The sequence below is a fragment of the Cnephaeus nilssonii genome (genome assembly GCF_951640355.1).
Source record: "Cnephaeus nilssonii genome assembly, chromosome: 3".
In the NCBI taxonomy this organism is placed as follows: domain Eukaryota; kingdom Metazoa; phylum Chordata; class Mammalia; order Chiroptera; family Vespertilionidae; genus Cnephaeus; species Cnephaeus nilssonii.
The window spans coordinates 59,393,141-59,420,874 of NC_137074.1; the positions used below are offsets into that span (position 1 = coordinate 59,393,141).

The 27,734-nt window shown below is 45.6% G+C and overlaps 2 protein-coding genes and 1 pseudogene across 4 annotated transcripts in view; 2 read left to right on the forward strand and 1 right to left on the reverse strand.

Annotated features, from left to right (window-relative positions):
* Window positions 1-3,813, forward strand: part of TMEM39A (transmembrane protein 39A) — a 37,146-nt gene extending 33,333 nt beyond the window's left edge. For both annotated transcript variants that reach the window (XM_079767414.1, XM_079767413.1), the window contains exon 9: window positions 1,731-3,813. In XM_079767414.1, the coding sequence (XP_079623540.1) occupies window positions 1,731-1,964 (234 nt within the window). In that variant the 3' untranslated portion in view covers window positions 1,965-3,813. The remainder of the gene's footprint in view (window positions 1-1,730) is intronic.
* A 3,049-nt stretch (window positions 3,814-6,862) lies between these two features.
* On the forward strand, window positions 6,863-8,030 carry LOC307097128 (large ribosomal subunit protein eL42-like; annotated as a pseudogene). Its single transcript has one exon. The product of its transcript is annotated as a large ribosomal subunit protein eL42-like (transcript).
* Window positions 8,031-9,696: 1,666 nt separating this feature from the next.
* ARHGAP31 (Rho GTPase activating protein 31) overlaps window positions 9,697-27,734 on the reverse strand; it is a 106,734-nt gene continuing 88,696 nt past the window's right edge. The window contains exons 8-12 of the mRNA XM_079767419.1: window positions 26,821-26,945; window positions 21,019-21,081; window positions 18,652-19,224; window positions 17,670-17,950; window positions 9,697-16,548 (exon numbers count right to left, since the gene is read on the reverse strand). Of these exons, the coding sequence (XP_079623545.1) occupies window positions 14,113-16,548; window positions 17,670-17,950; window positions 18,652-19,224; window positions 21,019-21,081; window positions 26,821-26,945 (3,478 nt within the window). The 3' untranslated portion in view covers window positions 9,697-14,112. The remainder of the gene's footprint in view (window positions 16,549-17,669; window positions 17,951-18,651; window positions 19,225-21,018; window positions 21,082-26,820; window positions 26,946-27,734) is intronic.

Below are 27,734 nucleotides of genomic sequence, written 5' to 3' on the forward strand. Positions count from 1 at the left end.
TTCTGAGTCAGAATCTCTGAAGGATCCCAGGAATTTGAAGCATTTACATGTTTGGAAATTATTCTCAGGCACATTGACATTTGAGAAAACATTGACATTTAAAATGTGCCTGTAACCTATAGCTGTTAGAATTTAAAGCCTGTACTCGTCTTTTTTACTCATTCAGTTTATAGCTTACTAGCACATTCTATCTAATAAAAGAGTAATATGCAGATTGACCATCACTCCAACACACAATATGGATGCCCCCATGTGGTCAAAGATCCTGCCCCATGTGGATACAAGATGGCCACCACAAGATGGCCAGCAGGGGAGGGCAGTTGGGAGGCACCAGGCCTGCAAGGGAGGGCAGTTGGAGGCGATCAAGCCTGCAGGGGAGGGCAGTTAGGGGTGACCAGGCCGGCAGAGGAGGGAAGTTGGGGGAAAACAGGCTGGCAGGGGAGCAGTTAGACATCAATCAGGCTGGCATTGGAGTGGTTAGGGGGTGATCAGGCTGGCAGGCAAAAGCGTTTAGGGGAAATCAGGAAGGCAGGCAGACGAGCAGTTGGGAGCCAGCAGTCCTGGATTATAAAAGGGTTGTCCGACTGCCCGTTTAGGCCCAATCCCTCAAGGGGTCCCAGATTGGAGAGGGTGTAGGCTGGACTGAGGGACACCCCCCCCCCCCCGCCCCCGTGCACGAATTTCGTGCACCGGGCCTCTAGTTTAATTATAATTGCCATACAATCTCAAATTGACTGGGTCCATTAAGAATATTAATTCTGAGCCAATTTTTATACAGGATACTACTGGATATCATGTAAAAAACCCAGGTTAAACATTTTCTTTCTTCCAAAGGACCCTGAGAAGCTAGCTACCTTTTAGAGCAGAGCTATCATGATAATTTGGCTTGATTCTCAGATTTGAGCCTTGAGGTCTAAATTAGTTCTTTTAGATGTGATATACTACCATACAGCAATTTGCTACCTGTAACTTCTGAGTTTCTATTCATTAATGCATTTTTATAAGTAAACCAGGATTTAGTCTCTTAGAGTGAAGAATTTGGTTGGAGTGAAAACATTGAGCCCTGTTTTTAGCCAAATTCTATGTATGACTAATTTTTCCTTTCTTCCTCATTGTCCTGTGTTTCTGCATTCTACTTCTTAATATCCAGAAAAACAAAACACTAGAAATAAGTGATGTAGAGGATTTGAGTCAGTGACCATGGTGGGTAAAAAAAAATCTTAAAGATAAATTAATAAATTATTGTATCGATATTTCAATTTGTCTTGGACTAGCCCACAAACTCACATTGAATTTTAAATGGTTATGTCTTAAATGGTTATGTAAATACCTACATAAAATCTGCAGTTTTTGCCTCTTGACTTTCTAAGTCTAAAATATTTCCCAGTTGGTCCTTTATCTAGCTCCTATCTTAGGTAAATATACTTTTGGTTATCTCAAAATATATACCTAAAATATAATCTAAGAAAAATCTTCAGAGGCAGAGTTCTTTTGGGTAAAATCCCTTTTTGTATCTCAGGGGTATTGAAATAAAATTTATTTCATCAATAAATTTTGAGCAAAAAGGAAAAGGTTTGGGTTTCTACCATAAGAAATAGACTGGTTGATACTTAGTAAGAAGATCCATTTTTATTGCATAGAGGAACCTATAAATATGAGGTTATTTTAGGAAAAGGGAGAACAATTATAGTCTTTATGAAATAACATTTTGTTTTTTAATTTCCTTACAGTTCCTATTTCATCGCCCATTAAGGCTGTTGAATCTGCTTATCCTCATTGAGGGCAGTGTCGTCTTCTACCAGCTCTATTCCTTACTGCGGTCGGAGAAGTGGAACCACACGCTTTCCATGGCTCTCATCCTCTTCTGCAACTACTATGTTTTATTTAAGCTTCTCCGGGACAGAATAGTATTAGGCAGGGCATACTCCTATCCACTCAACAGTTACGAACTGAAGGCAAACTAAGCTGCCTCTCAACAATGAGGGAGAACTCAGATAAAAATATTTTTCATACGTTCTATTTTTTTTCTTGCGATTTTTATAAATATTTAAGATATTTTATATTTTGTATACTATTATGTTTCGAAAGTGGGAAGGGTAAGGGATATTAAATGTATCCATAAACAAGGTGATGTGATCTTTCATGTGTTAGTACATTTGAATAATATACATCTGAGAGGTGTGCCTCTCCAGTAAAGAAATTGATTTGTTTGTATGGCTTCAGAATAACTCATTCATTTATGAGCACATGTCATATATCTCTTGACATAGTACTTTGCAGTGTTCACTTTTCTTTCAATCCTTCTAGTTATCTTTAGTCCTCAGTCGGCCTTATTGCTACAGAAAGGGAGATCAGTGGAGTTGCCTGCCAACACCCATTCTTTCTTCAGCTGGCTAACAGAATTAGAATGCACGGGGGAAAGAGTAGGTTGTACATAGTCCTGAATGGGATTCTCTTGGTTGCCTGCTGGGAGGAAGCATTTCTGAGATAGAAACTCAGTGATCTCTTCTGCCCTATACCATTTAAATATACTTTTGAATAAGCTACTGTCCTGAATCTCAGGATATTGCTGTCGTTTTCCCTGTTCTTTTATTTATTTTGCCTCTAAAGATTATCTTTTTGTTTTTAGCTATTTGAAATAATACTTTTTAAGACAGAAAGTCTTTAAGACTGGCCACATTCATGAAGGAGATGGTGTATGGACAGATCAGTGGGAGAAGATGAGTGCACGTGCCATGTGGGCTGGAGTGTGGGCAGGTTGAAGACACCAGGTACCTGGGAGAATAAGCGAGTCCTCTGCTAAATAGTCATAGGCACAGTTTAGCAGCAGCCCACGCACAGTGGCATATTTGGAGTTATGAGTGGAAGTAAATTCTAAGAAATTACTTCTTTGTCCTCTAATAATTTGATCTGTGCCCAAAATGTGTGTTTTTAATTTCACACCCAGAACATTCATGTTTGTGTGTATTAACCCTTTTTAGTCCATGTTCTTGAGATGTAATATACACTTAGTCAATTGATGTTACCAGTCATCCAAACTTCTGAGGCCTTGCCTGAGAGCCTCAGTATATTCTTATATTTCTGTTCTTGGTTGGCTTTTTTACTTTGTGAAGCTGGTGAAACACAATATGAAGTAAGAAGACCAATCATGTAATTCATCAACTGGCTCTGAAAACAATTCTTGCAGAAGAATTCCCAGCAGGTTTTTAGCAAAGGCAGCATTGTGAGTATAAGTGTGTATACAGCTACCCACGGTGACTGCTATGTTTAAATTAATAATTTTTCCCTTAGATATTTTGCCTCATATACTTTTTTTTTTTTTTTAAAGTAAAACTATTTGGCATTCAGTCTGAGTCTATTTGGCCATTCCAAAAATCTGTATTGCCTTTTCTGGTTTGGTTCAGTGGATAGAGTGTTGGCTCGTGGACTGAAGGGTCCCAAGTTCGATTGCAGTCAAGGGCACGTATCTAGGTTGCAGGCTCGATCCTGGGTGAGCAAGAGGCAACCAATCAATGTGTCTCTCTCACATTGATATTTTTCTCTCTCTGTCTCTCCCCCTCCCTTCCACTCTCTCTAAAAAGCAATGGGAAAAATACCCTTAGGTGAGGATTAACAAGAACACAAAACAAAAAAAAATCTTTATTGACCATTAGGCACTATATTAGGCATTGGAGAACATAAGTCTTGTGAATAAGAACTGCAAAACCCTACCCTCATAGATTACAATGTGGGGGTTAGGGGGTATGGATGTAAATTGTGCCATAAATAAATTTATAATGTCTCCTGGTAGTAGTAAGTGTGGTCAAAAGAAGATAAATCAGGGCAAGGAAATAGGAAGTGTAAGGAATAGTATTGCTAGAAGGCATCTCTGAGATGATTTTTGAGCAAAGACCAGAAGCAAGACTGAGCCATGTAAGTAGCTTTGGGGGAGAATTCCATGTTAAAGTAACAGCAAGGGCAATGCCCTGAGGTGGGAACAATTTTGGCATATTGGGAAAATAGTAAGATAACCAGTGTATTTTTTTTTTTTTTTATGTGAAGTGGTTCAGCCTAAATATGCTGGTTCTTGGGGTGGGAGAGGGTGGGAAAGCTGTCATCTTTCCTTAGGATCTTGAAGATATGCTTCTTTTGACTAAAAAACATTTTGATGAGATTATTTGACAGCTAAAAGCAAAATGGGTGGCCTGCACAGAAGGCTGTCTCATCAAAACAGTCCCAAGTTGGCTCTTTGATTGAAAAGTAGCCCAGATAACTGACTAGAGATCATAGACTAGTCTTGTAAGCTGACAACATTCCCCCTTCTAGTTTGACCTGTCTTGGCCATATCCTAAAGGAGCAGCACAGGAGAACCAGATGCCAGGTTGACTAAACAAATGAGAGAATGTAAGAAAGAAAAACTGTGGTCAGTGGAATTGCAAAAGTGCCCCCCTCTTTCAGATATGACAGCATCAGGGAGATAAAACCCTTCAGTTCATCATGCTCCTGCTCATTTCAGCTGCCCTTTGTAGGTACCACATTCAGATGGGGAGAGATAAATTACTAGTTACCTGTGTGACCTATTATTTACAGATCATGTGAAAGAAAGGCTACCATCTTGCTTAGTGTTAGGAGGAGGTACATGCCCATTAAAGAAGGCCCCCTTTTTTAGGTAATTGTTTATATGTTGGGAAATTAAATGGTGTGGGGGAAAAAAGATCAATTGGGTGAACTTGGGATACTGGGAAAGGAAAAGATGCTTGACCAGTTTTAGTTATCTGGGTGGCTTAAGGGGGTAAATGTGTCAGAGGTAGGTAGTTCAAGGCATGAGCATGGTGGAAATGTTCCTCAATATTCTGTTTTCTCTGGTTCCGTATTGTATTCCCTAAGCTTCCTTCCCTCCGCTCCCTATCAATCACCACCACCTCACTACCCATTTCTATTTACTGAGTATCTATGCCAGACACTATGGGTGCCAGAGAGAGTGATGTTAAGAGTTTAACTAATAGAAGGCAAACAAGTCAGTAATTGTAACAAAGGTGTTCAGTAAAGGAAGTATATACAGGATACAGAGGAGAGGCAGAAAAGAGGGTGAGCAGCCTCTTGGAAGGCTTCTTTGCAGCAGTAACACGGTGCATTTTGGGGGAGGACTAGATGTTTGCCACATGGGTGAGGGAGGTGGGGTTCATGCAGTGAGAATAGGATATACAAAAAGTCAAGGCATAAGTTTGTACTAGGTTTTTAATGAGCTCAATAATGCTGGAGAGGTAGGCAATGAATAGATTAAGAGGGACTTGAATTCTACATTAAGGGATTTGTAGATTGCAGGTTCTCTAAGGGGTGATTCTTGGATACTGCATCAGACCTTCTAAGTCAAAGTCTTGAGGGTGAAGCCCAATAATATACACCTTTCACACATAATTTTAAAAAAATTGTTAAAATTTTTTATATTAAAAAATGGCATGAAGTTTCTATGTAGAACAAAACTCTGGTTCTACCAATAATTAAAAGAAAGAAAAATAAAAGAGCAAAAGAGAGAAAGAAACTGTTACAGTGTAATTCAGATCATTTTAAAAAGCAAAATCAAGTGCAATTTTGTTTACAAATGGTATAAAAGATTTTTCTATGTCAGATGTACTTTAGAGAAAAGTGTTAGCTTAATTCTTTTGACATCTGCTATTGTGACATCCCATTGCTGGCAATGTGGTGCACACTGACATGTAATTTTTAAGCAGATAGGTCTGGGAACTTTTTGTAGACGGAAGACAGCTAATGAAAGATTTTAAGCTGAGGAATTATAACCCAGCGGATTCGCAGGTCAAGGGTTCTGAAAGAGTAATCGACCAGCAGCATCAGCATCATCTAACTGGGAACTTGTTAGAAATGGAAAATTTTGAGCCCTACCCCAAACCCACTGAGTTAGAAAACTCAGTGGAGCCCATATGTCTGTTTTAAGATAGTCTCCAGGTGATATTGAAGAGAACCACTTACCCTCTGTTAGACAACATTGGCAGCAAGATGTAGGATAGGTTTGGAAAATGGAGGGATGTCAAATGGAGACTTACAGCAGAGACCAATTAGCCAACCATTTAACAAAAATCCATGCCAGAGAAAGTGGAAGGTGGAGTGCCACCACTTGGGTGATAGAAAAAGCCACGGGCATGTAGAAGCTGATGTAGGGAAAATATGTGGAGTGAAAAGAGAAGGAAGGGCAGAATTCTGGTGAATAACAAGAAGAGGAAACTTTCAAATGAACAAGAGTAAGAAAACGAAAGTCTGGGGTGAACTATAATTTCAAGAAAAGGAATGATGAATATCAAATATACTAGAGAACTGACTTGGATTTGGTTATTAGGTCATTGGTTACTTTAGCAAGACAAATTTTAATGGAGCAAAGGGAGTGGAGGTCAGGCAGCATTTGGTCCAGAGCAGAGAACTGGAATGAAGTGATGAATTGGGAAGGAGGGTTCTTTGGAGCCCTTGGGAAGAGCAATAGCACTTCCTCTGAGCTAGAAGGGAGCTTAGGTGTACACATCTGGATAAGGGGAAATGGCTACGGAGGTGGAAGAAACATCTGATAGTTTAGACCTGTGGTGAAGTAAGAAGCAATTACCATTTTGGGGGTGGGGAAATCCATGTGGGAGAGGATTGGAATAATGGAATAGCCTTTGTGAGTTTGGGGAACCAGGCCACTGCTGAGGTAAACCATAAGTTTCCAAAGGCTCTCCCATCACAGAGTTATGATCTCTGGTCTAAAAGACACAGTAAAAGAGTAGAGAAGATAGGTGGTAAGGGTCCTAGTTTGGAGGTTTGCCAAGTAGGCATGGCTAAAGGACTAATCCAGGGAGTTAATGGTGCTGGTGAGAATAGTTGAGATGATGCACCTTGGGGTCTCAAAAGGCTAGGGAAGGCAGTGTGGTGGGTTTATTGTCTATCAGAAAGAGTAGGGGGGAGCCAGGCATTACTAATCTTGAGCAAGTAGGAGGGAAAAAGGAGCAAGGATAAGAAAGGTCCTGAGAATGGAATATGAGTACAGGACCATAGCGTTCTGGGTTGTAAAACGACCTGATGTGTAACTGGAAGAAACGGCCAAAAATGAGTAGAAGTAAAAGCTGTTAGCAATTGTGGCAAAGGTGACGGGTGGGTTTTCCTCAGGAACATTGAAGTCATCCAGAATGTGGAGGGACGAGGCAGGAAACAGGAAGCCTGTGCCAAACCCTTGGAAATCTGGGACATTGACTACATCATGGCCACAAGGAATGGTAAACGTTACAATAGCTGGAGGCCATACATTTTGGTAAACAGATTTTCATATGAGATGGAAAGACGCAATGGTACAGGAGTGGGAAATGAGAACATTTCAGCTCTTTGTAGTCTGTGTAACCTGGGAAAAATGTGCAACCTTTTTGTTCAGGTAAAGAAGCGTCCTCAGCTTTTCCCTGCCGGTAGTGCTCGCAAACATGGTGAACGTTCCTAAAACCGCCGAACTTTCTGTAAGATGTGTGGCCAGCATCAACCCCACAAAGTGACACAGTACAAGAAGGGCGAGGCTTCTCTGTAAGCGCAGGGAAAGCAGCATTATGACAGGAGGCAGAGTGGCTATGGTGGGCAGACTAAGCCGATTTTCCGAAAAAAGGCTAAAACTACAAAGAAGATTGTGCTGAGGCTTGAGTGCGTTGAGCCTAATGCAGATCTAAGAGGATGCTGGCTGTTAAGAGATGCAAGCATTTTGGACTGGGAGGAGATAAGAAGAGAAAGGGTCAAGTGATCCAGTTCTAAGCTTCATATTTTGTTTTATTATATGACAATAAAGTCTTGATATGTTCACTTCAAAAAAAAAAAAAAAGGGTCCTCGGGAGTGTCAAGTTTTACTGAAGTCCAGGAAGTGGAGGCAACCTTCAGTGAAGAGGCTGTAAGGAGAGAAGGGCTCCAGAACAACTGTGGGGAAGATGAGGCGTGAGGGCACCTGTGAGGCTAGTTGGGGTGGGAGGCAGGGTTTTCAGGAGAGGGAAGCAGGAGGGGGACCAGGGAGTGTCTAGAAGAAAAAGGCATTTAGGGCAGTAGTGAAGGCTGACAGGAGCAGGCCTAGGAAGTGTGATGATCTAAATGGAATATTGTTACCAAAATACTATTATTTTTATCCCCTTGACTGTGACATCTTTCACTGCAAGTATCATCAGCTTGTGAGCCTGGGTTGCATAATTGTTTTCCTAAAAGTTTCATTTTGACATATTAAGTACCCCTCTCCCCTTTTTGTGTGATAATCTATGCCAAGATAACAAACTTTTGCTTTTTAAACCCTAGCGCATCATTAAAATAATCACTCAAATGAAAGACTAGTTCCCCTTGATTGACTCAGATGATAGAAAAATTGAGTTCACTTTGGTGTAGGTGGATCCAAACTTCTTAAGCTGTGGAGTTTTGAGAAGCAATAGCTTTTCTTTTCTTTCTTTTCTTTTTTCTTTTCTTTTCTTTTCTCTTCTTTCCTTTTCTTTTTTCTTTTCACTTTTCAATTATAATAGCCATTGACTTATACTGGGTATCTTGGGTGACATGTGTGATTGCAACTATAAGAAAGTGAAGTTGCAAATGTTGACAATTATTAAGAGGTAAAACAAGAAAAATTTACTAAAGAAAATGATCAGGCCTACCCAGCATGGCTCAGTGGTTGAGTATTGACCTATGGACCAGGAGGTCATGGTTCAATTCTGGTCAGGGCACATGCCCGGGTTGTGGGCTTGAGCCCCAATGTAGGGCTTGCAGGAGGCAGCCAATCAATGATTCACATCACTAATGTTTCTATCTCTCCCTCTTTGAAATAAAAAGTGTGTGTGTGTATATATATATATATATACACACACACACACACACACACACACAAAAAAAAAAAAAATACACACACACACACAGTAGAGGCCCGGTGCCCGAAATTCGTACAGTGGGGTGTGTGTGTCCCTTAGCCCAGCCTGCACTCTCCAATCTGGGACCCCTCGAGGGATTTCTGACTGCCCTCTCATAATCCAGGACTGCTGGCTCCCAACCCCTTACCTGCCTTCCTGCTTGATTGCCCCTAACTGCTTCTGCCTGCCAGTCTGATCACCCCCTAACCACTCCCCTGCCAGCCTGATTGATGCCTAACTGCTCCCCTGCCAGCCCAATTGCCCCTAACTGCCCTCCCCTGCCAGCCTGGTTACCCCTAACTGTCCTCCCCTGCAGGCCTGGTCACCCCCAACTGCCCTCCCCTGCTGACCTGGTCGCCCCCAACTGCCCTCCCCTACAGGCCTGGTTCCCCCCAACTGCCCTCCCCTGCTGGCCTGGTTCCCCCCAACTGCCCTCCCCTGCAGGGCTGGTCCCCCTCAACTGCCCTCCCCTGCAGGGCTGGTCCCCCTCAACTACCCTCCCCTGCAGGCCTGGGTCCCCCTCCACTGTCCTCCCCTGCAGGCCTGGTTGCCCCCAACTGCCCTCTGCCAGCCTGGTCACCCCTAACTGCTCTCCCCTGCAGGCCCGATCGCCCCCAATTGCCCTCCCTTTCAGGCCTGGTCCCTCCCAACTGCCCTCCCCTGCTGGCCATCTTGTGTCCACATGAGGGCGGCCATCTTTGACCACATGGGGGTGGCCATCTTGTGTGTTGGAGTGATGGTCAATTTGCATATTACCTCTTTATTAGATAGGATAATCATCAGGACTTTGCTGTGAAACCATACTTTGAAGTAATAAAAAATGACATCAAATAGAACAATGGGCCTGATGCGCATAATGCCCTTTTCCTAGCATCGATTTTGATGACCCCCGTGTCTTCCTCCAGTTCATAGTGCCATTATAAGTAATGCATTTCATATCATTTATTAGAGTACATTTTAAAAGCATAACAATCTGTTTTAATTACACATAAATGTCTCTATGGATAGGTTTAATATATTTTTAATAGAAAAACATTTTGATTATATCTTTGGAAACATATTCGTCAAGCTCAACAAACAGGCTGAAATCATGTTGCTTTCTAATAAACTCCTTTGAAAAAGTGCTTTACCTTGCAGAATTAGACGCCAGGAAGTACTATGGCATTAAGTTATTGCAAAGCATTGTGATTCATCCAGTAAAATGCATGGCTATGTACGTCATGAATTTCTTTGATTTAGTTACATCCTTCAGCCTCATAAAGAAGTGGTCCCTGCATTTGCTGATGAACCTCCAGGCTACTAAATGATCTACTGTGTGCCAATCAATCTTTGGTTGTTCCCAATTTTATCCATTCTGGACTGACACTGATCCCAGGCAATTACCCTTCTACAATCTCCCGTTCCTCATGCTAGCTCCCTCTTCTGACCTGACTTTGCTAGAAAAGGTGTTGAAAAAGGACATGTTCTTGGTTATTCCACATTTTGAGCTGATCTCCCGTTGGAAGTACCTAAAAACATACTCCTGGCAACACTTAACCCCAAGATTCATATTGTCATCAGATAGGACAGGCAGAATCTAGCGCTAATCAATCCTGGTGGGAATTGGACTGACCCCAAACCTCTCCTATTCCAATCCCAGATAAATGAATCATGTTCCCCAGTACCTCTTCAGGCAGGAGCCCACAGCCTGTGTAGACAAATGGCTGTCCCACCCACTTTTAGTCAAATGTGATCATCATGTGCTAAACATTAGACACGAAAGTGACAGTTTATCTTGGACCTCTAACTTCATCATCGGCAGGAGTTAACCCATTCTGTGACTATGGAAGTCCCTAAAACCACTCTCGAGAATGGAACACTGGTGTTACCTAGCACCAATAGGACTTCATAATCCAACCAGCTAAGACCACGCAAAATCTCAGAACTATTTATTCATACTTACTACTCTCTAATTTTTTTACATGATCAAAGCAAAAATCTCAGCGCCTAAGTGTCTTCCCTAGTACTTTCAATTGAGTTTGCAATTGTGTTTAATTTGATGACAGTCAGTAGGTGACTTGAACACTATTAACAATCCTATTAAAAGATGCTAGTTGCTACATTTCCCCCCTTACTCTTTAATTTGGTAACTTAATGGTTTTAACTTTTGCTCTTGGTTGTTTATAGGCGGTTTCATTTGCTACCATCTCGCTCCTCTTTTTCATTAGACTCTTCAAGGATTTAAGAGTTCTAAAGGTCTTGATAAATGTTGGGAATGATGCTTACATTTTTTATTTCCCCAGAATCCAGAATTTTTTCATAATCAATATCTTGAATTTTAGGCTAACAGTATCTTAATGGGGTTCTTGGTCAGGTCTCTTCATATTCCATGTGAAGCAGAGAATAAAAACCAATTCCCTTTTGGAAAAAAAAAAAAGTTGGCCTGGGAAGGCCATTTTGCAAATAAATATAGGTTATTACCTTCTTAAAACAATCATTAACACTGAAAGAAAACACTTCAAATTCAACATTTAAAATCAGCCACACCCATTTAGAGGACTGATCGTGGAAATAGCCCTTTGAGAATTTGGTTCTGCAGCCCTTTCTGGGGCACTCTGCAGGCCCCCCTCAACCCAGCAGCACATCTCCTGTCCCTGACCTGGATGGGCTCTGATTCCCAGCCAGCCATTCTCAGGGGGTTTAGTTTTCAGTCCCGAGTGGGTGACCAGATAGGTAATTCAGGGCATTCTGAGGAACAATTTCAGGAGTAAAACATAATGTTTTCGTTGCATTGGAATGGAATTCCCTCAGCGCCAGGCTCGCCCAGGCCACAGGAAGATTAGGAACATGTTCTGACAGTTGACAGGCTGGGTGTTAGTCAAAGGAGAAGCCCACCCTTCAGCGGCGGGACCCTGAGAAGTGAGTCAGCTCCCAAGGCCTTCTGGGGTGACTGGGGAGGGAAGCCCATAGTAGGAAATATCTCCAGACAGTTGTCACTGTGTCTCAGGATGACATCCACATGCCCACCACGGCTCCTGAAGATGATGCTACCAATGAAAGATGCCAGTCTCAGGAACATGGCAGCCGTTCAATAAAGCAATGTGGGTGCCGCAAATTGAACTCACTTGCTAATATGTAAATAGTGGCTTCTCAGCCTGTGTCCAAGTAAAAATACAGCTCCTACATGTTACAAACACAAATGTAAAATAGTCACAAAATAGTTTCAATATTTCATCATTCGGCTCAGAGTTCTGCTGGAGAAGCAAAGTGCAGTTCCTTCCCTCTCTTGCATTCTAACTGGGACACAGTCTTTATCGAGGTGTAGAAACCACGGTGCATTGAAATTGCTATGAAGCCTACCCGCCCACATTTTCTGATAAGGCAGGAATGTACTTCTCAAATCTCCTGAACATGGCCTTACTCATCTGTCACCACTATATTTCTTCGCCTTGCTTCCCTGGGGGGCAAAATGCTATACCCTAGGACTTCTCTCAGGGGTTGACATCTCATTGGCTGTTGGTCCGATGTCTTGCTCATCTGGTGAGAATGCAAAGACACTGACCAGAGACCTATTGGCTGCTCCCCCTGCTCACTCATCTCAGTGCCTCTGAAAGCAGAAGCCCTCAGCTGGCCTGCCCCTGCTATAGACACTTACCCCTGCTATAGACACCGGCTTAGAAGGTATAGGACAAGGTTTCCAAACTGGAAGGCTTACCAGGGAAGAAAGGAGAGAGGGATATGTATCTGTGGGCACCAGCTTCCAATTCCTCAGTGGAGGAGGTAACATCTCCTACCCAGCCCAGCACCGGCCTTGGTTGTGAGGTCTGCCCAGAAGTACTGCTGGCCCTTAGAGAAATTTCTGCAATGACTGTGCTTCTGGACAGAGCTCAGCCAGACGTGAACCTGAGAGGAGGTACATAGGGCTAAAAGTAGGTCTATTTTTCTTGTTTCACAAACAAGATAGTTGTCTTAGAAGGTTTGAAAGTGTTGATACCCTGGTGGGTTTTGCCTTGAGAAGGGCTCCTATGAAGCCCTTTTCGGGGGAGCACCAAAAATCTTCCAGGAGGTTATATCCGTTCTTCCTCTCTCCAGCTGAAAAGGAAAGAACTATTTGAAGTTCTAAACAACTGACAAAATCAGGTTGGTTTATTGCTTCTGCTTTTATATAGACAGGAGAAAGGCAAGTTTGAATGTCTAGGGTGGGTGGTGGATGAGGGGGATTGTGGGAGGGCGCCTCAAATCTGCTCTTGAGCAATGAAGGGAGAGGGAGGAAGGAAGGCATCCACTGGCTAAAATGAAATACATTTCCGAAGGGCAGCTGCCATCGAGTGGTAGGGCTACCCTGGTAGGGCTCCTCCTTATCTTGTCCTGCACTCCTGTCCCAGCCTAGTGTGGAAGGAGAGTAAGCTGAGCTAGGGGTGCTTTCTGCGAATGCCCCGCCAGTTAAACACATACTGTTTGGAATGTAGTTCTGTCTACGCGTGAGGCTTTTCTCTAAGGTGACATCCTGTTTTTAGACTGTGGTATTGGAATGGAAGCAATCCTGCCCAGCTATTGGATTTATAAATCAGAGGTCAGAGTAGTGGCAGTTGGAGTCCCAAATTAATAAAAAGCCATGGCCAGAAAGTCTTCTTAGATTGTGTCTGTCTCAGAGTTGGCTCTTGAGTATGGATTCTGATTTTCTATGCTGGCACATGGAGCCATCTTGGGCAGGGCAGCAGGAATTCCGGGGAAAGAGCATGAGCAAATTCACCCACTGGGAGATCTAAGTGTACTTAGTTTGCTTTTCCAAATCTGCTCTATTCTGGAGAGTACACTTTCACACAGCATTAAAAAGCACAAAGTAAAGAGGAGGCCTTCAAACCTCAGTAGCAACATTTTTCAACACAAAGGATCTCTCTTTCACAAGTCATTGTCACATCCAGTTCGCCACAGGAATAGATAATGGCAATGGGGGAGTAACGCAACTCACAGACCAGCCCCGGATCTTACTGGGGGCAAGCATTTCATCCTCTCCCTTATCTGACCTTTCCCACCTTCTCATGCAGACTTATCTAAATTTCATCTCTTGGTCCTTCCCTTGACCTTTCCTTTGACAAATGGACTAATTAATAAATGGCCAAAAGGCTGAAGGAAGAGAAGAGGCCCAAACAAGCCTTGCCTTGGGTAACCTGTGTTTGGACCAATGATAAGTTGGCCTGTAATAAGTTCCCAATGAATCATGCATTTTTTTCAGACACCAGCAGATGAACGGAAGTCATTCTATCTGCCTCCCACTTCTTCCATCCAGAATCACAGATCTCCGCTGGGGCTGGTAAAAACAGCTGGTTGAGGTCTCTAGTCTCTGGCCATTCTTAGGAATAGTCATTTTATTCCTAAGCGTGACCCCTTCTGGTGTGACCCATGTGTTTTCTGCCAATTCCCCACAAAGAAGGCCGGGGGAAACTGTCTGGGTGGGACTTCGGATAGGAGACAGCAGGACCTTGGAATCTGTCACTGTGGAAGAGGGAGGCGGATGGTCCATGATGGGGAAAGGAGGGCTGAATAAGATTAGGCTCTGGGGTCTTCCTGGCCTTGACCTGTGGAAAGGCTTAGAACCCCCGGATGGTCGCTCTATTTTTGAAGAAAGAAGGTTGTCCCCAGATGGCTCTGTCTCTGATGTGCGCTTTCTGCATTGCACTACTGCATCCTGGGTGGAGAGCAGGTTAGCCAAACCTGGTTCTGGAGAAAGGCTGGGTCCTTCACATGTGCGGGATGCAGTGGCATCCATGGGCAAGGACTCCTTGGCTCCTGTGTCTTGCTTTGGTTTCTCTTCCTTGGGGCTTTCCAAGGAGGAGGCAGAACCGCCTTTGGCAGGTTTCTCAGAGGTCACATCAGTGGATCTAGGTTCTTCTGAGCTCTTCTCCAGAGGCTGAGCCCCACCTTCCGCTGGGCTCTGAGAGGGCAGGGGCTGTGGGATCTCCGTGTACTGAAGCTTGGGAGGGATGACTGGGACCGCCCTGGCCTGGCACATTTTGACCATGAAGGAGGTTCTCACAGCTGACACACTGACGGGAGCTGAGTTACGGCGGCCTGTCAGGGCATGAGCAACAATGTCCAGGTCCTGAGAGTCCTGGGAGTCAACCCTCCAGGGGTCTACTTTACAGTGAGATGAGGTCACCCACGTGACCTTTGGGTCTTCTGGCTCAGAGAGCTGCATTCCAGGTGAACCAAAGGAGGCCACATTTTCAAACCGGAAGAGGTCAGTGATGGGAATGGCAGAGTCCAAGTTCAGGGAAGAAGGCCTATTTTTCCCCTTCGGGGGCCCACACTCAGTGCTCTTCAGCTGTGACTTTGGGGGATGCTCTCCGTGCGGGGTGCTGTCCTGCACACGAGGTGAGCTCTCCTTGCTGCTCTCTGGTCTGGGCACACTACCTTGCTCAGTCTGAGGGCTGCTGTGTCCCAGGTGTGTCCCCAGTTCCTTTCCCTCTGCTAGGCTGACAGGGCTGGTTTCTGCTGGTTTGGGCTGCAAACCACCTGGTCTCTTCTGACTGGGAAGAGCCTCTATCCCTTTCAGGCCAGAGAACTCTCTGAAGGACCTCAGGGCTTTCTCATCCCATCCAGTAACCTCTCTCCTGGGTGGCGGGGGCTGCAGCGCGTCTGGATTCCTCTCAGCTTCAAGATTAGCACAGCTGCTGGAGGAGGGGCCCTGGAAAGTCCACTGGCTCTCAGCCGTGGGTTTGCTGTCTAGAGAATGGCTCTGACGAAGGCTAGGCCTGTGGGAAAGCCTCTTCTCCAGCCGGTGGCACTGAAGGCCCTGCACCTGGGCCTCTTGCCCATTTTTCAGGGTGGGGGAGTGAAGGGGACTCGTCACCCACTGGGGCTCCTCCCAGGGCTCCACCATCTCTAGGCCGTGCTGGGCCACATCTGTCCCGGTGTCGTCGTCGTCGCAGTCTGAGGGCTCCTGTGTTGAATGGGCCGCATCCCCCTCTCCGGGTGGGGAGAGCTCAACCTCCCTTGTTGGGCTTGGAAAACCAGCGCCTTTTCCATCGGGAGCAGCGTTCTTTGACTTCAGCTTCTCACTCTGTCCTGGAGAGGCCTTGTCTCCCTGACAAAGACTGGGGATCGCAGAACTGCCTTTGGGCTTCGGCTGGTCTACGTGTGGATTTGTCCCCGAATTCTTTGAGGAGTCTTCCCTCTCAGGGCCATCCTTCTGTAGCTGGACTCCAGGTGCCTCCTCCAGAGGCGTTGGAGGGGGTGGGGCAGGTGGGATCAGAGGAGACAGGTTCCCTGGGCCTCCCACCTCCACCCTTGCTTGTGGAGAAGCCGTCTCAAATGGAACGATTTCCAGAGGAGCCAGGCTGGTGGGGTCTGGGCGCGGAGCCTTCTCAGTCTCAGATCTGTGCAGGCGGCTGATTGTCTCTGGCTTCTCTCTATTGGCTGCTGTGGGAGTCCCCTCTGTGCTCTGTTTGGCTGGATCCCTAGCCCACTCCTCCAGAGGGGCAGAGACTGGAGCTGGGGTAGAGACACAAGGCAAGCTCCCAGGAGGCTCTGGGGCAGCAAGAGGCCTTGGACTTGACTCAAGAGTGGGCTGAGTTGGGCTGACCTTCGGAGCAGGTGGTGGCAACAAGGGCAGCTCCTCCTCAGATTCAATGATTTTTAGCTCCTGTTGAATCTCAGGCCAGATCAGGGTGCTGGTCAGATCATCTTCATCCTGAAAAACATCAAGAAACTGCTTATTTAGAACCAAGGACTCTCAGGGCTGTCATCCTCACTGTCTGCCAGGGACTGGAGCAGTGCCAGGCTGGGCACCTCAGCGAATAAAGGACACAGCACTAATAATCACTGGATGCTTATTCAGTGCTTACCATGTGCCATAACATACAGTTGGCCCTCCATATCTGGGGTTCTGCACCTATGCATCTACAGGTTCAACCAACCCCAGATCAGAACTCTCTCATCGATTACATATATATATGTAATCTCACTCGCAGACATTTTTTCCCATTGATTTTTAGAGAGGGAGAGACAGAGAGAAACACTGATGCGAGGGAGACACATTGATTGGTTGCCTCTCACATGGACCCTGAGTTGGGGAACAAACCTGCAAACCAGGTACGTGCCCTTGGCTGGGAATTGAGCTCTCAACCCTTCAGTGTGCAGGCCGGCGCTCTAACCACTTAGGAACACCGGCCAGGGCTGCCTATCCCCTTTGACGCACTCCTCCAGGTCACAGAGCCTCCCAAATGCAGGACTGCTCCATGAAAAAACCTCCTCATACCTTCATCTTATGCAAGGACAACCCAAGAAACCTTGGAAAATTCCACCTCTAAAAAGTGGAAGAGGTTTAGTAAGCACTGGCATCATGCTTTAACCTCTCTAGAAGCAACGGGAGGAAGGAATGGATTCTGGAAATATTAGAGAAGGTTTTACAAACATAGACACTCTCTATCCAGGATGTCGGGAAGGAGAGGGCTGGCTCCATGAATGGTCATCATCTTTGGGACCAGGATATGATAAGCAGATTTTGTGCTGCTTCTGGGATTGAATGTCATTACAATCGAAGGGCATATTACTGGTTTATGGTGACTTCAGGTCAGAAATATTGAGCGCTGAGTCTGTCCTAGGGAACCTGAGCTGGATGGTTATTCGCATTATTGCAGGACCTCTGCAAAAATAAATCCCAAGGTCTGATTAGAAGGTTGTCTCCTAAAATCCCTTTGGCCAACTCTGGTTCTTCAAAACAAACAAACAAACAAACAAAAAACTAAGCTATTCTAAGAGCCCTTGGGAAAAAGAGAACTATTGGTTGGACCGACAGAGGTTCCACCTTACCATCTCATGGAGAAACACCACTTCTGCTCTGGCCATGGGGCCCTCCTGCGGAGCACTGGGCTCCACCTGGCCAGCCTCTGGCGCCTCCTCCACCACCTTCTCTGGATCCAGCCTCTTCTCCAATTCACTTGAATGTTGACAGCTCAGGGGGATTTCCGAGGGTTTCTTCTCCTCCAGTTGGGCTCCTGGCTCCACAGAAAGGCCTTTGCTGCATTCCACTGTCCTCCCTGCTCCTGGGCCTGGCTTGGCATCCTCCAGAGCCACCTTCTTAGGTACCGAAGCTGCAATGAGGATGCGAGTTACCGGTTGAAAGAGACTGACAGCTCGTTTTAAGAGAGGCTGTTCCCAGCACAGTCACTGACCTGGACTAATCAAGGATGTAGGGCATCCTCCCAGCTTACTGCTCTCTCACACTCTCCACCCTTGCCTCCTAGCCGTGTCCTGTGTTCAGATCCCCGAGTTGCAGACCGTCAGAGATGGGAGGTCATCTGTCCAGTGGCTCTCAACTGGAGACCACCGTGCCTCTCCCCTTCCCAGGGGACATTTGGCAATGTCTGGAGTCATTTTTGGTTGTCTAACTGGGTGGTGGGAGTAGTTAATGGCATCTAGTGGGTAGAAGTCATGGAGGCTGCTAAATAATCCTGCAAAGTATCGAACAGTCCCCCACAAGAAAAGAATTACCCAGGCCCAAATGTCACTAGTGCTGAGGTTGAGAAACCCTGCGTAACCCGATCTTCCACTTCACACACAAGTCACTTCAGACCCTGAGAAGTCAAGTCTGTAGCCTAAGGTCACAGAAATCTGTTATCTACAAAGATGGATTGTGATTGTGATTGTGACAGCTTCCTGACAGATGGCCTGGCTCGGAGCCCACAGCCTTAGCCACTTTACTGCACTGTCTTGCAAACTCTGTGTAAGCAAATGTGAGTCTGGTTTTCAATCTCTTGCAGGGGAACGAGAGCCCTCCCCTCCCCTGCTTTACCTGCAGAAGTCTCGGCTCCTGGGGGCTTCTCTTCAGGACAGCCTCCACTCTCTGACCCCTGGAAAGAAAACTCTTCCAGGCTGGAGAGAGACTGCAGCTCCTTTGGGGGTGTCCTGCACGGGGTGCTGTTGGTGCTGATGACAGCTGACACGTGGAGCGGCACGGACACGGCGAAGGGCTCTGAGATGTTCAGCGCCTTGCGCTGGTGGCGGGGTGAAGGCTCCATCTGGAAGAGGCTGCTGGTGAAGACGGACTTGCTGGGGCTGTCGGTCGAGGTGTAGAACATGCCCAGCATCTTCGGGGCTGTCTGCTCGCTCTCGGGATCCTCGATGGGCCGGAACACCTTCAGCTGCTCCGGTGGGGGCCGGGCCTGAGCGCCCTGGAGTTGGCTTCGGTCACTGCTCACGTCAAAGCCCCCCTCGGCCCCCGCCGGCATCCCCTCCTGGCCCCAGTCACCCTCCTGCTTGGTGAGGTCACAGGAGCTGCCAATGCTGGTCGCATGCATTTTCGCGGCTGGAATAAAAAATCCACCGGTGGCGACTGATAGATTGAAATTGCCTTTGGTTTCCTTCCCTGGTAGAAAAGCAGGCAAACACATGGTCAGCAGCCGGTAAGAGAAGGCACTGACTACTGGAAAGGGAGAGCATCCTAATGAGGGCAGAGCACCCTAATGAGGAAGACAGGGTCAGAACCTCTGGCTGATGAGATAGGAAGCATCTCCTCATGCGCCTGCTCTGTTAGGATGCCCTGACAGGGCCACTTGCTGTGTTACATGTATCTGCTTTCAACTTTGCAGGGAGAGCCGTTTCCAAAAGAAGGCCACTGCCAAGATTGCTAACCAGAGCAGCCATCCTCCAAGCATCACATGTAGATCATGAGCATAAAAAGACGGGTGGGAGCGGACAGAATGATGTTTGCTCAAAAGGAAGGAGACTAAGAGGGCAAAATAACAGAATCTTATTTTGCTTTGAAACTTATCCTTTTACGCCTCCTCTGGCAGGTAGACCCGACAGGGGTCTGATTTCCAGGCAAGGAAACAAGTGCTGTTCTCAGCTAGACCTTCTTCTCCCTTTCCCAGGCTCCCTCCTGCTGGTTTGGAGGATGAGAAAGCAGGAATGCAAATGCACCCAACCCTACAGAGCCCAGGCCTGAGGAGTGAGTTCCTGGCAGGCCAAGGAAGGAAGACAAGGAAGGAAAGAACCTGTACGGGAAGTAAAGAAGCTGGAAGGTGACGTGTGAGTTGCCTGAGATCTGGCGAGGAATTCCCAGCCAGGTCCAGAGGGCTCTGCTGGATGTGTAACCGTGTAACCGTAGGTTTGAAATTCTCACGACCACTCCGTGGGGAAGCGCCGTTCTCTCTCACACCCAAGGAAATGGAGACGCCAGAGGTTCCATAACCTGCCCAACACCCAGGAAAGTGCTGACCTGGATTTAAAATGTTAAATTCGGTAAAACTGGGCAAGAATTGCCTCAAGAGGTTTCAAAAACCCAAAGCAAATGGGCGACTATAAAGGCAAGAAAATGATAAAAGTACTGAGTCAGTTTAAAAAGAGTTCATTGAGTATTTTACAAGTTGAGAATTATTTTTAAAAGTTGTTGTAAAGATGTTCTGTGTTATTTCAGATTGCTTCATTTATCAAAGAGCAAAACGTTTTCTATTAAAGGGGTTGGAAAGTCGTGGGGTAAATGTGGGGCGTCTCATCTCTGCTAGGGAAGCCCTGGTGGCAGTGCTGTGGGCTGCGTAGCAGAGAGAGAGGTACAGGCAAGCCAGCCCTGACGGCTACAGCTGTAAGAACCAAGGGGGTGAGGTGTCGCTTTGATAGTAGGTGTCACCTTGCTTGCAACTGTGCACACCTCTACTCCAAAAAGGGATGGCCAGCGACATGCCAGGCTGGTGCCTATCAATGCTGATTGACGAATGAATGAAGCCACCGACTCAAAATCATGACTTGACAATGAGAAAGCTGATGTCTATGGAAACACACAAATTCAAGACACGTAAGTACCGAGGCACAAAGTTCTGAGGCATAAACCAGGGCCGGGCTCTTTTTTATGCCCCTGGGAAAAGCCTTGGTTTTCAGGGGTTGCCCTTTAACCGGGTTCAGGTGTGACTGTAAAAGAGCTGTCGTCTCCATCTGTGGTGAGAGGAAGGCGGGGGAAAGAGGGTGGCCCTTTAGGGGGAGTTAACGCAAGGGCTATGTGAACGCCTTGAGTTCAGAAAGAGCCAGGGAGGGATGGGACCGGGGGATTGTGCATGACCGGGACTGGAGACGAGCAGGCCCAGTAGCTTGTGAAGGCAAGTCTGGTGTGGCAACTGCAGTCTCCCAGCTGTAATCGCCAGTTCCGCACACCACGGTAAAACCTCACCTTCCACGGGCACTGAGCACAGTGAGTCCATGCTTTTGGCTGGCCGGATAGTAGCTTTTTCCACTAGAGACAAAAGGAAAAAATATCTTAGTTGAATGCATAGTAAGAGGAAGCGTTCAGGACAATAGGTCCCACTGTCAGCACACAAGAAAAGTTTCTTTAGCAAAGTTTTCCAAGTATTTATAATATTCCCCTTTGGAAAACATCCCCCACTCCACCTAGATATTCCTACTTTCTGATTGGAATGGGCCTTATAAAGACAAGGCTTCTGTAGATCAAAGTTTTATTAACATTAAACAGATAAAGGTAAATTATTACTTTGCCCAATACTAGCTATCCTCAAATGAGGAGTCCTAAGCCCAATGTTCCTGTACATCAAAGATTCATCTAAGGGGTAGAATCCACGAGGCTCCAGGCAGCCCCTCCTATTTGGCAGGTCAGAGAGCAGGGGTCTTGGCCAAAGCCGCATCTCTCAGCACCGAAGAAGAATTTGGTACAACAGGTGAGAGGGCCCCGGGGACCTGGTCACCTTTCTCCCATGTGCAGCTTTGCTCTTTGAGATGTCACCCACCAACCTCACCCTGGAGCAGATGACAACCAGCCAAACATCTAATATGAGCACCTACTATGTGCCTGGTGGACTCTGTGCATCGTTGTAAGCCACCTGAGCAGGCTTTTGGAAGAGTGTGGCTTAAATAAGTAAAAACTTATTCCAGGCTCAGGATTAGGCCTTTTCACAGATACCATCTTTTTTCAGGGAGGTGAATTAACTGGAAGGTTGTTCCTTCTATTAGTAGGTCAAGTTCGCTGGGAGGGGAAAGAGGGCGGTTTGGAAGCTGAGTGGGAGCCCCAGAACTCGTGTAAAGAAACTTGAATTCAGACACATCTGGCTTTGAATCTCAACTCTGCCACTTTGGGCCTTGTGACTTCAGATAAGCAGCTTACCTATCCTGACCTTCAGCTTTCTCACAGATAAAATGAGGAAAAATAGAGCTGCTGTGAGGAGTCAATGAGTAATGCATATAAAATAAGTAGGTTGTACTAACTAGAATAGGGTAGATGCTCAATACAAAGTAGCTACTGTTACTGTGGTTGTTCTCCAGAATACACCAGGGTTCAGCAATAAAAGGCAAACGGGGGGATGGTTCCAGAAGCACTCAGAGTTGGCCATGACCCAAATTGGACTTTGCCCCTCTTTCAAAGATTCCCCCTTTTCCTCCTTGCTCCAAACCCAGCTCCTTCTGGAGGTTCCGCATTAGCCCTTGGCCTCCCCGGCTCGTGGCCTCTCTCTGCCTGAGGCCCACGTGCTGGGGGAGGACACAGCCATCTTCACTCAAACCCTTGGTGATGGCAAGATGGCCTTCAGCCCCCTCACATCTCACACTAAGCCTGAATTCTTATCCTTTAAAGATCTGCTATTTTCACAAGTTACACAGTGGTTATTGTCCTCACCCTGCCTGGCCAGTGAGCCTTGCTCGTGTATCCCGAAACAACCTTTTCCCTTTGTTTCAGGAGCTGCACTTCTGGACTTCCGCTGTTTCCCAGGTCAGCCTGAGGGGCAGTGACCCTATGACCCCAAGTGTCCCGGAGGCTGAGCACACTGCTGTCGCAGGGCCAGCAGTGTCCACCTTCCACTCTGGGCCTCTTTCTGATGGAAACGCTTGGTGGCCACAGCCGCTGCGTTTGGGAACAGTCACCAAGGCTTCCCTGGCCCCTTTTCTGCCGTGGTCGGCAAACTGCGGCTCGCGAGCCACATGCGGCTCTTTGGCCCCTTGAGTGTGGCTCTTCCACAAAATACCACGGCCTGGGCGAGTCTATTTTGAAGAAGTGGCGTTAGAAGAAGTTTAAGTTTAAAAAATTTGGCTCTCAAAAGAAATTTCAATCATTGTACTGTTGATATTTGGCTCTGTTGGCTAATGAGTTTGCCGACCACTGCTTTTCTGGATGGAAACTAAGCACTCAGGGCTCCTTGGCCCATGGCTATATTGCTATGTATTTTTTATTGATTTCAGAGAGGAAGGGAGAGGGAGAGAGGGATGGAAACATCAATGATGAGAGAGAATCACTGATCGGCTGCCTCCTGTATGCCCCACACTGGGATCAAGCCCACAACCTAGGCATGTGCCCTTGATCGAAATCAAAACCTGGGACCTTTCAGTCCACAGGCCGCCGGTCTATCCACTGAGCCAAACCGGCTAGGGCTCGTAGCTATATTTAGATTATGTTTTTCTGTCAGGGACCTGGCAGTCTTTAGGTTCTTGAGTTCCCTCTTAGATTATCCTCAGGACTTTGGGATTTTTCCCACTCAAAGGAGTTCATTTTGGAGGGCTCCCTGGAGTCCTTGTGTGATGATATACAAATCCCAGTATACCCTTCTATGCATCTTCATTCTGTCAATACCCCAATTTATCTTATTCTTACTTTTTCTCCATTCTCTAAATATGGGTAAACACCCCTTGATCTGCTGTCCCCCCATCAAAAAATTTTCCAATGCTATTCATGATGAATCAATTTTTAAATTTTCTTTAGTTATGGAAAAGATTAAAATGTATTTAAATATATTACTCCACTGATTGACTTTTTTCATATTCATATTTCAACAAATAGCAAGTCCACATGCCACTTATGGCGACCACGCTGATGGATTATGATCATAAACTCCCCCACTCCCACCCCAGTCTTCAGTTTTTAGGGTTCCAGCAACACTTCTCTGATGAAAAGTGGCCACATAGGCAATAGTCAAGGTAACAGAGAGCTACTTGTGTTAACACTGATGGTTCTTTCGTTTCATCGCTGCATCCTATCAAAATGCAGCCAGTTTGATGATCTATCTCTGATTAGTTTGTTTATGAGCTATTGATCCAGCAGTTTTCAGCCCTGGCTGCCTATCACCTGGGGAGCTTGTTAGATATGACCAGTACTCTGATGTCACCACAGACCTCCTGAGGCAAAGCTGCTGTGGGCGAGAACCACCCTGTGGGCAATTCGGAGGGGCAGCCTGCTGAGAAGCCCTGGCCAGGGACATGCTGTGTGTCTGTGAGTTCACCACCATGGATCCCCTTGGACTTCTTCCTTTTGGAAACCACATGGGGGTGGACATCGTCCCAAGTCAACATCAAGGCAAAGCATTTAATTTTTTGCTTGTTGTTTTGTGCTGTTGTTTTTAACTTTTCATTATTTGGTGAACCTCTTTTCTTGTATCACCGATTCTGTAACCGAAATTCTCTCTTTGATGTGTGTAAGCAAATCTCTTATAATAGGTAAGGAATTTCTTGCCAGATATTCCTCCCCTTAAATTCTTCTTTGAGAATCCTGATTTTTGCTTTGTATCTGATCTACCATACCTGTGGCAACCTGTCCTCTTTACCTGGACTATCTTTCCAGGGTAGTTTATGAAAGATATGTTACCCCATATCCTGCATATTTTAGATGCCTACCCAGAATCCATTTCCCTTCCCCCTTCCCACAGAGCCCTGTCCGTCTTAAATGCATCTGACTGTAAGCCCATTCCTCATGCCAGTCACTGGTTCAGGAACCCAGGCCCAAGCCAATCAGCACAGAGGGATCAATCCCTTGGCCATAGGGATTGATCCATGTGACTCAGCGACTGTGATTGAAATAGGGGAGCATGGTGGAGGTTCCTGGAAAAACAGGGTCCCTGTTTAGAATAAGCAACCTGAAATAATGTTCTTTCTCTTTCTGGACAGTGATAGTCACAGGTAAAGCCCAGAACTACTACAGCCACGTTGTCGCAGCAAAGGAAGCCAGTTTGGGAGTGAAGCTGATGCAGAGGGTACAGCTGAGGAAAACATGGAGAAGGAGACAGAGCTGCCCCTGAAACCTTCCTTGCATCTGGGTGTCCCTATAGATTCCTTCATTGCATAAACCAATTGAGTTGGACCTACTATTATTTTACAACCTTAACCACTGTAGCTGCTATACCCTATGACATCCTCATTACTCCAGTAGACAAAAGAGAAGATGTCAAACACCTGAGCTTTATCATCCTTGGCATTCAGCTATCACTGGGATCAAAGAAAGTCCTTAAAAACATTCTCTCTTATTTTCCCTAGAGGCATTAACTTTCCCCCAAACCTTTTACTATTAAAAACTTCAAACATTCACAAAAGTTGACCTCTAAATCCACCACTTGGTTGATACCATGGTTGACATTTTATCATGCATTTGCTTTATCGATTTCTACATCTGTATCTACCTACATACCTATATTTTACTGAGTCATTCAAAAGTGAATTTCAATATTGTGACACTTCATCCTGATACACTTTATCTTCTGCACATGTCTTCTAAGAACCATTAGCATACTATGCAAATTTACAATTCTAATATTCAGTATACTCCTCCCCCAAATGATCTTTTGTAGTCCTTTTTTTCCAAATTAAGATCCAATCAAGGTTTGCTCACTGCATTTGTACATTTACCTTTTACAACTTGTTTTTTTATAACTATTGTTCTCATTTTAAAAATCATACTTTTAATCTATAACATCATTATGGCAAATTTCTTTGGTCTTCCCTTTTTGACATGGTATTTACCTGGATTGGTTATATCCCCCTTTACATAGTGGGTCTCTCAATTCATTCCTATATCAATTCCTATTCACTACTCAGATATAATTTCCATCTCTATTTAAAAATCATGACCTGACTCTGGGGGAGAAGGGACAGATCTTCTTTATGGTAGAGTTCCATTAATAAATGTAGGAGGAATAATGAAAATGACCATTTGGCAAACATCGCAGTAACAACTGTTGTAGGCAAGATCCATTGATGGATGCTAAAATTAATGGGTGGAAGAATGATAAGAAATAGGATATTTGAAAAATCTCAAAATATCTCCCACAAGATACTTCTTAATTGCAAAGGAATGAAACAGTAACTTTATAGGGACAAACTCTTGTAGACAGCACTTAATCAAATTAACATCCCCAGCCATAATGTATTGACATTGTCTGCCTCTTGATCTGACACACAGATAGGCACAACCTTCATAACCTCTATCCATGAGAAAATATAGGGCAAACCCAAAGTTAGGTATATTCTACAGAATAAAGGGCCAGCCAAGGTCAGAAAGACCGACAAACTGCCCTGGATTGGAGGAGGTTAAGGAGCAGGACAACTCAATGCAATGTGGGTTCCTGGACGGGGTGGGTCCTGGACTAGAAAAAGGACATGAGTGGAACAATTGGCCAAATATGAATAAAGTTTGTACTTTACTTCATAGTATTATATTGATATTAATTATCTGACTTTGATAATTATATTATGGTGATGTAGCATGTTAAAATTTGGAAAAGCTGCCCGGCCGGTGTGGTTCAGTGGTTGATCGTCCGACCTATGAACCAGGAGGTCACGGTTCGGTTCCTGGTCAGGGCACATACCCAGGTTGTGGGCTTGATCCACTGGGGCATGCAGGAGGCAGCCGATCAATGATTCTCTCTCATCATTGATGTTTCTATTTCTCTCTACCTCTCCCTTCCTTTCTGAAATCAATAAAAATATATTTTCAAAAAATATTGGAGAAAGCTGCGTGAAGAGCATATGGGTCCTCTATGTACTATTTTTGCAACTTTTTTGTAAATCTAAATTTATCTAAAAAAATAAAACCACAGGCTGTAAAAAACAAAAACAAAAACAAAAAAAAAACAACACAGAAAGACTCTCTAGTTAATGCATAAGTTTCTCTTTCAGGGCTAGTGAGTTTAATGTGATCAAACCAAAGACTTACAGAGCAGAATAAGGGGGGATATATCTCATCAACACAACTGCTGCTGATTCTTACCTGAGAGCCTCTGTCCTCTCACGAACACGCTCCCATTTCTACTCAGCTTGGACTTGGAGTCTGATCCAGAACGTCCCAGATTAAATATTGATTTCCACTTCTTTGATTTACTGGAGAGCTTTCTTCTAAAAGAGCCAAGCCATATGGGGTTAGTTTCCTAACTAGTCATTTCAAGGGGGCTTTTAACTTGAGAAGGAATAACCCAAACACATTCTAGTTATGAATGACCTGGACATTTCAGGAAATTCCCCTCTAAAATTGAGGACTCTCTCCTGACTCTCACCCTGTCCGGGGATGCCCTAGATGACCAAGCGAGGCTTTCATGAGTCAGCACAAAGGACCGCATTCCCCAGAGAAATGGGCAGAGGCATGCCATTAAAGGCAGTGGTGGGCACACAGAGGCAAGGATTGATGGGAGACTCAGAGGTCACAAGCAACCACACAGTTCTGGGAATTCTGGGGGGAATTCTGGTAAACACTTCAGCCCTGGGTTTTCAGAGGTCCCTATTTTTTACAGGAGTAAACACTAAAGACCATAGCGCTCAGTGGGCCACACTGCTGTACATCCACAGGTGAGAAAAGAGCTAGTAGTGACTTTCATGGACTACAAAGGGGGTGTATGAGAAAGCAGTGTGGAAAAGAGTCTGGCCTGGGAGAGTGGCAGGCTGCTGGGTGTGGTCAGTGGTCACTGCAGAGCAATGCCCAGGGTAGTTAGTGTGTCTCTCATTTCCCTGATGCCTGGCATTAGGCCCTTCAGTAGGAGGCGGGGAAATGACAGTGCTGGACTCCCTCCCAGGAGCCTGGTGCCACCAGGGGTCACCACCAGGGGTCACCACAGGCACCTTGCCCAGCTCTGACTCGGCCCAGCACTCAAGATTTCATCAAGTTCCAGGATGAAACCCTGCAACTTGCGG